This window comes from Sebastes umbrosus, chromosome 3 (assembly GCF_015220745.1).
Source record: "Sebastes umbrosus isolate fSebUmb1 chromosome 3, fSebUmb1.pri, whole genome shotgun sequence".
Lineage (NCBI taxonomy): Eukaryota > Metazoa > Chordata > Actinopteri > Perciformes > Sebastidae > Sebastes > Sebastes umbrosus.
In genome coordinates this window covers 31134861-31146797 of record NC_051271.1, presented here as the reverse complement: position 1 = coordinate 31146797, position 11937 = coordinate 31134861, and the positions used below count along the sequence as shown (strand labels likewise).

The 11937-nt window shown below is 40.5% G+C and overlaps 1 protein-coding gene across 2 annotated transcripts; it reads left to right on the top strand.

The window, feature by feature from the left end:
* Positions 1–835: 835 nt before the first annotated feature.
* Positions 836–10720, top strand: odad3 (outer dynein arm docking complex subunit 3). Of its 2 annotated transcripts, none has more exons than XM_037765642.1 (13): positions 836–1036; positions 1251–1372; positions 1488–1565; positions 2505–2696; positions 2794–2895; positions 5324–5449; positions 5714–5836; positions 6927–7076; positions 7200–7360; positions 7453–7609; positions 7794–7943; positions 10317–10404; positions 10501–10720. In XM_037765642.1, the coding sequence occupies exons 1-13, from the start codon at positions 958–960 to the stop codon at positions 10611–10613; spliced, it is 1641 nt and encodes a 546-aa protein (XP_037621570.1). In that variant the 5' UTR covers positions 836–957; the 3' UTR covers positions 10614–10720. The 2 variants fall into 2 exon arrangements, with proteins under 2 accessions (XP_037621570.1, XP_037621569.1); XM_037765641.1 differs by having other exon boundaries at positions 10498–10720.
* The last annotated feature ends 1217 nt before the right edge of the window (positions 10721–11937 follow it).

The following is an 11937-nucleotide window of genomic DNA, read 5'->3' as shown; positions in this document are numbered from 1 at the left end:
AACTGAACTCAACATGTGTCAAAAATAAAAAAATAAATGCAAAAAGAAATTTAAAAAGAAAAAAGAAACATAAATAAATAAAAGGAAAAATTAAACGGAATAGTAAATAAATAGGGAAATTCATACAAAGATGAATAAATAAAGAAGCAAATTAAAACAAATATCAATTTATGTCACATTTTATCAATTAATGAATGACTATATTTATTTTTTCATATTTTTGCTACATTTAATGACATTTATTTATTTATCGAGTCATTTATCTAGTTATTAATTTATTTTTTATTTTGGCAGGTTCTGTCCTCCATAGATTTTTAACATTTAATGCTATTTATAAAAGCAAATAAACTGCATTTAGTGTTGAAATTAAATCTTTTTGTAGACTAAGAATAGGCATTATGGCCCTATATGACAGCTATAGAAGTGTATTCTATTTATCACATATCGTGTTTCATGAAAGCTGAATTCAACGTGTGTCAAAAATAAAAAATAAATGCAAAAATAAATTTATAAATAAATAAAAAACATAAATAAATAAAAGTAAAAATTAAAAAGAAGAGTAAATAAATAAGGAAATTCATACACAGATGAATAAATAAAGAAGCAAATTAAAACAAATATCAATTATGTCACATTTTATCAATTAATTAATGGCTACATGTATCTTTAATATTTTTGCTACATTTAAAGACATATTTATTGTCTTTAATATTTATTTATTTATTTATCATGAAAGCTGATGATGGAGCAGCAGCATCACTATGTCACCATGGTAGCGGCTCGAGACCAACAGGGTTAAATGTTAAACGTTGCTTTTCACTGTGGTGTCAGTGTACAGGTTGCTAGGCAACGCCAGAGACTACCAGAGGTCTTGGTTCAGGTCAGGCTAACAGGCTAACACCGACTGCGGACACACTTTTCTTTGCTGATTGTGTACAACAATAACGCAGCACAGAGATGCCGTTCAGTGGCGACGCTATGAAACCTCCGCTGCATGAGCAGATAGCGGAGATGCAGCGGAAAATACAACTTCTGGGTAAGTTTGTTCAACCTGAGTGTTGACTTCAGCTCAGTGTGCTTTGCTACGATTAGCTAGCTTTAGTTCAGCATGTCACTATAAACCTGTAAACTCGTGACTACATCCAACAGAAGCAGCAGTTGGCTGTGTTGTATTTGCTAGTGAATAATGAGACGCATATATCTGTATGTATGCATGTATTATAAGTGTAATGATTAAATGTGTCCACCAGAGGGCGACAGAGCTGCATACTACGAGAGCTCTCAGTCCAGCATCAAGAGGAACACTGAGTCCATCCGCCAGCTCAGGCAGGACAACAAGAGGCTGTGCAGGAAGATGGCAGAAGCTAATGCTGTAGGTCACATTAAATAGTTGCTTCTTTTCTGTCCTCGCTTCAAGGTCAAACATCATAACATGACTAGTCTCTGCAGTTACAATCTTGTTCCCTTTGGTGTCTTGTCTCTCCCAGGGTGATGAAAACATCATCAAAGTTGCCTTTCATAACAGAGGGATGGAGAAGGATGCCTACCGCCACATGACAGGGAAGGTGAGAGGAAGGAGCATAAATACTGCATGACATTATTATTATCATTATAAGACCATTTATATACTGCTCCACAGACAGACTCAGGAAATCCTTTGTCCCCCGAGCCATCAAACTGTACAACACCTCTCTAGGGAGGGAGAGGGGGACAAAGGAAGACGGTCTGCAGGACAGATAATAATAATGCACACAGTGCACTTTCATAGACTAAGCTACTGGAGTTACCCTGCACTATACTCATTTTTAACAGTCTCTTCTGCACTTTTTTAATAGTCGTGCATCACAGCTGTTACCCTGCACTATATTCAGTTTTAACAGTTTTCTTCATCTCCTTGTATTTTTATATCTGGTATATTGTTTTGTACTTTGCACTACTAACTTTTTACTAACATGTTTTGCACTATGGAACTGTGATGTTGGAAACTTGAATTTCCCTCCAGATCAATAAAGTTACCATCTATCTATCTATTTATCTATCTATCTATTGGTTCATATATAGTCGACTACAAAATTATATTGGACTACTTTCACCATAGGTTTTCCCACTGTTAACCGGTCCGCTATTGTTTATAGCTATGTAACTACAAAATTTGAAATGGAGAAAGTTCTCATTTTTGTGTCTAAATGAAATGACATAAATCATATTTTGATCTTTCTTTTGCTTTTTTAAACTTTGTTTTATGTATGTCATGCTTTTTTAATGATTTATTCTGCGTACAGTTTTTTTTATTAGTATTATTTGTATTGTCTGTGTAAATGTTTTATGCCCAATGTGATACCTGCTCAGTTTTGAGGATAATTACTTTGTAATTGTATTGATTGCCTTATTATTTGTAAATTCATCTTGTGAATTTAACAAAAACATTTTTTTCCCCCTCACTGTCTTCATCTCGGTCTCTCTTTTACTTTCACACACTCTCCCTGTTATTTCTTTTTTCTGAGGCTGCCCTGACCATCCTCGATCAGAAGGTGCTCTCCAAGATGAAGCGTCTCAACGCCCTCAAACACGCCACCCATACCCACCAGCGCCGCCTTGAAGAGCTGAAGATGGAATACCAGAGACTGAAACCAGAGGGCAGCAGTGGAGCACAGTCTGCTGATGCTCGCACTCGGAAAAAGGAGGAAGATGCCATGGTGGTTACCTCTCAAACTCATGTAGAAATGTTCACTCTTACTGAAATACATGGCAGAATATTACACGCTCTGTAAACAATGTTGTGTGTGTCTTCAGAAACTGCGGGCGCTGGAGAACAGTCTGGAGAAGACCCAGTTTAAGTGCAAGGAGGCTGTGAACATCATGACTAACTATCAGAAACTCAAAAGTCACCTGCAGGTTAGTCCAACATACACAGGCCCGATCCCAATGTCCACACTCACAGACTCACAGACTTTGAGGCGCGTCCCCGCAAAGTCTGTTAGGCTGTCCCACTGTCAAATCGTCAAGTCCTTGAGGGCTCTCTCGCAGACGTTTTGAGCCTTTTATGAACACTTCCCGTAAGTCCACATTTCTGCAGACAATTCCTGAGGGAATTACCCACAATTCATAGCATTGTGATGTGAAACACTGGATTACTAGGTGAAGCCGGGAGGAGTTAAAAAAAAAAAAAGGTAAACAAAGAGGACAGCACATGGGTGTCCAGCCTGGCATATTTAAATTTACACAGAAACATCAACATTAAGGATTTAAGATGGTACAAAAAAACACACATGAAAACAGAGGAATGCAAGCATTAGACTATATTACACACCTGGTTTATTCATCAACCAGTTCTTTTAATTTTGCTTAACGAAGTTTGACAACAGCAAGTGAATTGATTTTTTGACAGTTACCTCTCGTCTCGTAAGGCAAGAGCCTGGAAGACGTTCAAATATGCAGTAAAAACTTATTAAAAACTCACAATTGGCATCGTCAATATGATATGTGTGATATGGCACCGTAAAGTGCTGTCCCATTCATATTGATACCATTTCAAGCCCTTACAGCCTCTCACACTCAACCATTTACCAGGTGACATAAGTTAAGTCCCTGAGGGATCAGGGCTTAAGGCCTTAGGGGGGACATTTGGATTATTATTATTATTAGTTTATTATATCGTGGACAATCCCAATTAATTGACTGTAGCAATAACAGTAAAAAGGGCAGCTTTAGCCAACATGGCTAATATCCGGCTGTAGTCCCCGGCCCGATGACAATGGGCACCCTAAAAAGAACAATACATTACAGCACATTGATTAAAAGGAAAGAGTTAAGACAGGGAAGAAACAAGATAGAACAATAAAGATAATAGAAAACAGTAAAACATCAGTACAATCATGCAGAGACAACACATATAATCGAAACATACAATAAACATCAGTACAATCACATTCAGGGATGCAGACAGACAGCACGTATAGACAGGCAGCATCCATGATTATGACGCAAATAACACACAGCCATATGTTAGTGTATGATTGGGCCACACTTCTAGCCCCAAAATAATGTTTTGTACTCATCTTCATTTGCTGGACATATTGCAGAGGTATTGTTGGCACCACCTCCCATAAAGATTTGTGTGTGCTGAACTGCCCATTGTAGACATTACTTTGCAACTTGTGCAAGTATAAATATGGTAACTGCATTCTCCATCAAGAGACACCCTTATGAGAGTGAAAGTATGTGTACATACATAATCAGTGTTTTGTATACAGTCTGCTAATAATTTTCATCCAGGTATCATGTACAGAGAAAACGGATGCACGCTGTTGCTCTGCAGGATAATGGCCTGTGCTATAACACTTTGTTGAGCCTTTGATTCTGTGTTTGCGATATGTAAACGTTGAGTGAGACTTCCACAATGGAACAGTACTTCCTGGATCACTTTACCTTCGTTTGCACTAAACTTGATCTCCTTTTTTGTACTCAAGAAATGTTATAGTCAGTCATTTTACTTTACAGATATTCCCAGCACTAGACAATGCACTTAAATCTCTTTACAGTTACATTTTACATTTGGTAATCCAGTGCAGCTCAAGTGCATTAAAGGAGCAATATGTAGCACTGACAGCTAGCGTTTCAAAATGGGTACTGCAGACCAAATTCAAAACATTGGAGCCGTGGAGTCTGCTCCTCCGGTGTGACTGATAGCAGTTAGCTTTTGTTAGCATCACGGTGTTAGCCTCTGGCTACCAGCAGTCGGAATCACTTCACCGGCTGTGTGTCTCAAATACTAGCTGCCTTGATAACCAGCTGCGCACGGACCACCGAGAGATGTGCCGAGGCTTTTCAGGTCGGATAGAATCTAACGTTATGTTATCTCTGTTGATCCAGTTCGTTAGCTTGCTTCCTGTGTTTGTATGTCAATTTGTTTCATATTATGGCAACGGGTTGTTGAAATGAGCAGTGGACGGGATCACCCTGGCCGAAACAAAACCAGACGTTTTGGAGAATATACTGGCCGTAGCATTGTTGTTGGAGAAGCCAGTATTTCAATTCAGCATGTTTCCTTAATCTCTGATGACATATTATGGTCCTTTTATGATTTATTACAGTAAATATATTACATACTGTATTGGTCCTTTAATAGATCAAGCTTTCAAGCTTTCATTTCTAAATCGCAGCCTAATGATTAGCCAGTAATAATTCATGTAGTGTTCCAGGTCGCAGTGTTGCAACAGTCCTCTTATAATATGATCATTTCGATATTCTAGAGACACTCACTTCCACTCTTTCCTGTCGTTTCTGTTGTCTATTCCTCACCTTTCCACTGTCACCACTTCAGGAGGAGAGTCTGACCTTCCAGGGCCAGTTGGACAGTCTGGAGGCAGAAATCCTGAAGCACAGAGAGGAGCTTCACAACATGCAGGCCATGAACAACAACGCCCAGCTCTCTAAAGAAGCTGCTAAGGTGACCTGCGAGCCTCCTCTGCTATGAGTTTGCAACATGCAAGGACGATTCACTCAACGTTACTATCACTGATAATAGAAGTTAGATGTGTGACAACGGCTTTTTCAGTGTTTGTTCAACTGTGTCCTTTTCATTTTGATGCATACAGTATACAACTTGCAAGTACAGATACATTAGCCTGCCTCATCACTATACATTGTGCAAACAGCAATTTGTCCCCGAAACAATGTTGCTCTCTCTTCTTCCCTTTCGTCTTCCTGCCAGGTTGACTTACAGCGACAGGAGGAATTGCTCTACAAGGAGCGCAAGGAGAGAGAGCGGATTATAGGAAGCTACAGGAAGAACGTTGACGAGCGCAAGGCCCAGGCTGAAAAATTCGATAGAAGGGTGAGAGACACATGGTGGTGTGTATATACAGTATATGTACACTTCAAGAACATGATGGTAGTGTATGCTTTTATTTTTTGATGATGTTCCCTCTTTCTCACTGGCCATGTGCACATGATTAAACATGTCATCAAGAAACACTCAGTCACCCTCATTACTATCTCATTTTTGGTAAAAAAAAACCAAAACAAATAAATAAATAGCAGGGCTGTCAATTGATTGAGATATTCAATCGCGATTAATCGCATATTTTTTATCTGTTCAAAATGTACCTTAAAGGGAGTATTTCACACTGATCAATGTGGAAGTGGGCAAATATGCTTGCTTTATGCAAATGTATGTATATATTTATTATTTGAAATCAATTTACAACACAAAACAATAACAAATATTGTCAAGAAACCCTCACAGGTGCTGCACTTACCATAAAAAATATGATCTAATCATAACATGGCAAATTCAAGCCCAACAGGCAACAACAGGTTGTCAGTGTGTCAGTGTGCTGACTTGACTATGACTTGCCCCAAACTGCATGTGATTATCATAAAAAGGGCATATCTGTAAAGGGGAGACTCGTGGGTACCCATAGAACCCATTTTCATTCACATATCTTGAGGTCAGAGGTCAAGGGACCCCTTTGAGACAAGCTAGTATGACATGATGTTCTAGTTTCATATGATACCAGTATCTTCAGTCTAGCTTTAAAACTGAGCCCGCTATAACCTAAAAATCACAAGTTGCATTAATGCGTTAAAGAAATTAGTGCTGTTAAAACAAATTTGCGTTAACGCATTATTATCGCGTTAACTTTGACAGCCCTAATATACAGTATATATATACAGTATATATGTACACTGAAAGAGCATTATTGTGGTGTATGGTTTTATTTGTTGATGTTATTCCCTCTTTTGATCACCTACTTTCTCACTGGCCATGTGCACACAATTAAACATGACATTAAGAAACACACTCAGTCACCCTCATTACCATCTAATTTTTTAAAAAAATAAATAAATAAATAAATAGTTTAATTCAAACTGAATAATGGATAATTTATGTTTTGAGTTTGTGTAACCTCTGCCACCTTTAGGCTCAGAGAACAACTATGCAGCCGGATGAGCTGAGCAGCGAGGCCCAGCGCAGCAGCCCCAGGGTGGCAGGGGAAGAGGACAACGCCATCTTCACTTTTGGGGAGGCCTTCCGACGCATCAAGGAGGCCACGGGAGTCACAGACATACAGGCATGGATGTGGGAAGAGAAGGATTAGCTGTACCAGTTGTGTATTCATGCACACACACTGTACATGGATGTATTTATGTGATCAGTGTTTACATATAAGGTTTTTTTTTTCACGTGTGTTAAGGAGATAGCGGAGCGTTTTATCTCACAGAAGCAGACACACCAACACCTGGAGAATCTCAAGCGAGAGAACGAGAAGGTGCTGCAGCAGCTGAAGGAGCAGAAGAAGCTCTTGAACCAGCAGTTCCAGGATATGAAATATTCTGGAGAGGCTAAACTCTCCAGGTGAGACGGTAGTGGAGCAAAGTGATGGTGGATGCAGCTGTGTAATGTGTAATTATTCTCAAGCTTCTACACTTTCTCTGTGGTTTTATTAGTGACCAACAGATGTTGGAGGAGGGTGAGCAGCTACTGCAGGCTCAACAGCAGAGGTGTGATGTAGGTAAAGAGCGCCTGGAGTGGCTTGTTAAAGCCCTCGGGACCGTCCGAGCCGGAGTGGAGCACCTCGCAGACAAACTTCAACACCTCACACTGGTAAATACCACTTCAACCCTCATGTACCTGTAGGTTAAACTTAAGGTCTGACTTATTTCTAATATGCGTTGATTTATTTTTCCCTTGCCAACACACCCATTTTTGGTTTGAATTCCTTTCCTCTCAAAATTTGTGGTGAAAATCAAGTTGTATGTGTGTTCACCATTAATCCATCTCTCTCCAGAGTGAGGACACGGTGGCTGCAGTGTATCCAGACTCAGATGAGATTGTGGTGGAACTGTTGACCCAGTGTGAGCTGAAGTTGCAGCTGCTGCATGAGGAGCTTCAGGGAAAGGATGTGGCTGCTATCATGAAGGAGATGGAGGAAGAGGAGGTGAGCCCACACTCCCCTCAGCAACACTCATTCAGCTCCTCAGTGGTTTTAAGTAAAGTTCTGTCTCTGGATAGGATATTGAAAATTGTTTTGCATTTGCAGAAATGTAGTTCTCGTAAACGTACCCTGAAGGTTTGCCGTCACAGTTTAAATGACAGGCGTGTGTATGTGAAAGGCACAAGATAATTAGATCAATCTCAGAGAACATTCTGTTCCGTCCGCATGAACAGAGATTGTTGGCACTTGAGCGACAGCATAGTGGTTTTAAATACAGGTTCTGTCTCTGGATAGGATATTTATCAACCGCAACAGCGTGTGGCTGTGTGTGTGTTTGTCATCATGGGAAATGTCTGTCTGTGGACAGATTTGGTCACCGTGATAGCGTCACAACCATGCAAGATGTAGTCATGAAACTTTACAGGTGTGTAGTTGGGATCTAAATAAAGGCCGAATTTGAAGATGGGTGTGGTCCAAGCAAGGGCACCGCAAGTAGGGAGGTAGGACTTTGCATCCTTGGCCCGATTTGGTATTGTGGCTGGTGTGATCCCATCGCAAGATGGTTTCAAGTGAAAACTGTTTTGCATTTGCAGAGGTGGTCCTCATAAACGTATGTGGATGGTTTGTGTATAGTTTTAACTAGAAACCATCTTGCGATGGGATCACACCAGCAGCGATATGCACCCTTAAATGACCCGATCAAAATGCAGCAATAAACTTCAGCAAAGCCAACATAAAATAAAATAAAAGGCAAGACATTTACAACACAAAACATTTAAAATTTCACCACCTCTGAATGGATAGCACTTTGAAATACTGCGCCAAAGCCAAGTCAATGGAGTAAAAGGAAAGCACCTCTTTGCATTTTACGTCATTTTGCATTTTTTTTCTCCTAGCACTTTACCAGATAGTTATCTTTAATTAATGGGTTACTGACCTACTGACTGACCTAGTCCATAGACACATAAACACCCGGCAAAGTAATCAAAATCACCACTTTGGTAGTCCCCACTACTGTAAGTGTCTCCAGAACGACATTTTGCCATGATGACACAGAAACACACACACACACACACACACATACACACAAGGTGTAAACAATAGCAGTGTCTCTGTAATGACAATGGTAATTACAGGTGTGTGTGAAAGGCACAAGATAATTAGATCAATTGCAAAGTACATTCTGTTCTGTCCTCATGAAAAAGACTGTTGGCACTTACAGTAAGCGGCATTACTCACATACACATGAATAGCTGTCTCTGGTGAGATGCCTTATGAAGGTCGTGTGACCAGCAGGAAAGGGTTTGGGAACATCAGTTTCCTAAACCCTTTCACTTATTAGTTTAAGTTTGTGTAAATTTAATTTTTAAAAAGTACTCCTGGTTTGAAAATTGACTAACATTCCCCCTCTGTAAGGGCGGTTCATCAGCTTGAACTTTCAATGATAAATGCAGTTTTGACAAAGGACCTGTTGGGGCTCTTGTTGCACGGTGCGACGAATGAACACAGCATGGCAGACTGAGCATGTATGCATGCATGCTGCTGTGCTTGCATAGCCTATCTGAATGGAAAGGCAGCCATTAGAGCCACATGAAGTGTTTGTTCTTGATTACTTACGCTCGGCAGCACCTTCTCTGTTTGGGAACGTAGGATATCAGAGTGTACCATGGGAAACACGTAACAGTCTGTAGGTCATTTGCTAATGACATTGACTATTTTACTCTCCGATACATTTTTAGAAGGCATAATCTTTGCAACTGACGCAAATCTGAGCTGATAATTTCAAAATCAGTGCAGCCTTGTTTGCTTGACTGGCACTGTTAGAAACAGCTTGGCTGTCCTGGTCAAACAACCTGCACTTCTACCATAGAGAAGTACATCCATTCTGGGAGAGATCTACCTGCTGCTCATCATACCAGTGTTAAAGAGGACCTATAATGCTTATTTTCATGTGCATACTTGTAGTTTGGCTTTCTACTAGAACATGTTTACATGCTTTAATGTTCAAAAAACGCTTTACTTTTCTCATACCGGCTGTGCTGCAGCACCTCTTTTCACCCTCTGTCTGAAATGCTCTGTTTGAGCTCCTGCCCTGCCCCCCCGAAAAGCCCAGTCTGCTCTGATTGGTCAGCTGGCCCACTGTTATGATTGGTCAAGCGAACCAAACTCTTTGGACTCCGCTCCAGCTCCGCTCTAACTAGCTTTGTTTGAGGGCTTGCCAAACTAGCCGCTAGGCAAAGTTACTTGATGACATCACCAAGTTGCGGAAGAAAAGGCAGGACTTCAAGCGATGCCTTTCAGGCAGTTCAGGAGCAGTGTTTCTGTGGGGGGAGAGTAAACAGTCATTGACTGTTTTCTTTTTGTTGCTCTGACCAGTTCTACGTCAGGATCGAGGGGAAACTGCCAGCTTACAACACGCGTGTCAAGCTGCCTGAGGACCAAAGACAGGACCTCTTTGATGACGGTGAGTTCAGCCACACACACGCGCACACACACACACACACACACACACACTAATACAAGCACACAGTCTAAACTGTCACTGTTTGTGTCCCAGAAGACAACAGTGAAGAGGACGAGGCTGACATCATCTCGCGTGAGGCACTGAAGCGTCAGTCTCAGCTGATCATTGACTCCAAGTCCAAGAAGAAGGTCTGGAAGAAGAAGTTCTGAACCAACACCACAGTCTCAAGATTAACAGACCATCCCAGATTTCCCATTGCTATTTTAGCCATTTCATTTTTCACCTCTACAATTAAAAAATATAAAATATATTTATAGTTCTAGATGAGCACAATTATTCTTATTAAAGGATATGTTTGTATCCAAAAAGTAATGTTCTCTGTCAGGTGTCAATGTTGCACCAACACTCGTTTCTTTGCCTCTTTCCTAATCAAAACATTACTTTCACATTTGATCATATATTTAATTTATGGCTGTCAAAGTTAACGCAATTATAATACGTTACTTGCCATTTTTAGGTTGTAGCGGGATCAGTTTTAAAGCTAAAGTGATACTGGCATCATATGAAACTAGAAAACCTGAGGAACCATTGGTACCAACCATGTCATACTAGCTTGCCACGAAGGAGGCTAAAAATGTTGTGCTAAATTTTGGTGAGGAAAAACTGGCATGGCCATTTTCAAAGGGATCTCTTGACCTCTGACCTCAATATATATGAATGTAAATGGGTTCTATGGGTACCCACGAATCTCCACTTTACAGACATGCCCACTTTATGATAATCACATGCAGTTGGGGGCAAGTCATTCTCAGGCTTGAGTTTGCCATGTTATGATTTGAGCATATTTTATGCTAAATGCAGTACCTGTGAGGGTTTCTGGACCATATTTGTCATTGTTTTCTGTTGTTAATTGATTTCCAATAATAAATATATACATACATTTACATAAAGCAAGCATATTTGCCCACTCCCATGTTAATAAGAGTATTAAATACTTGACAAATCTCCCTTTAAGGTACGTTTTGAACAGATAAAAAAATGTGTGATTCATTTGTTATTAATAATTAAAGGGACTATTTGTAACTTTCAGAAATGCTTCTTAACAGCGACACCTGTGGCCGTGAAATCAACGAAAGTCAGCGTCGGGCTCGCGCTTGCTCGCTCTCAATATACCTGAATGAGCATCACTCAAAACAGTGAGGCGACACACGTCAGCTAAAACCACAATATCACTCTATATTTCAGCTGCTTGGCAGTAATGTTAGCTGACCAGACGAAGGTCTCTCCATGAACATGATTTAGATCTCATCCTAGTGTTGGCTTTTCCTGCCTAAGTGCAGGCTGAGGCAGCGGGGCTCTCCAGCGTGTCTCCCTGCTCTCTCCGCCCGCAGCCGGAGAGAGCAGAGGAGACACCGGCACCCGGTCGGTAACGAGAAGACAACGTAAAGCTCCGTCACTTCACAAGACACGGGAAACCTCTGTTGGTCTGGAGGAGCTGCAGCATTTATTTCTGCACAAACGTCCCCTGTACAT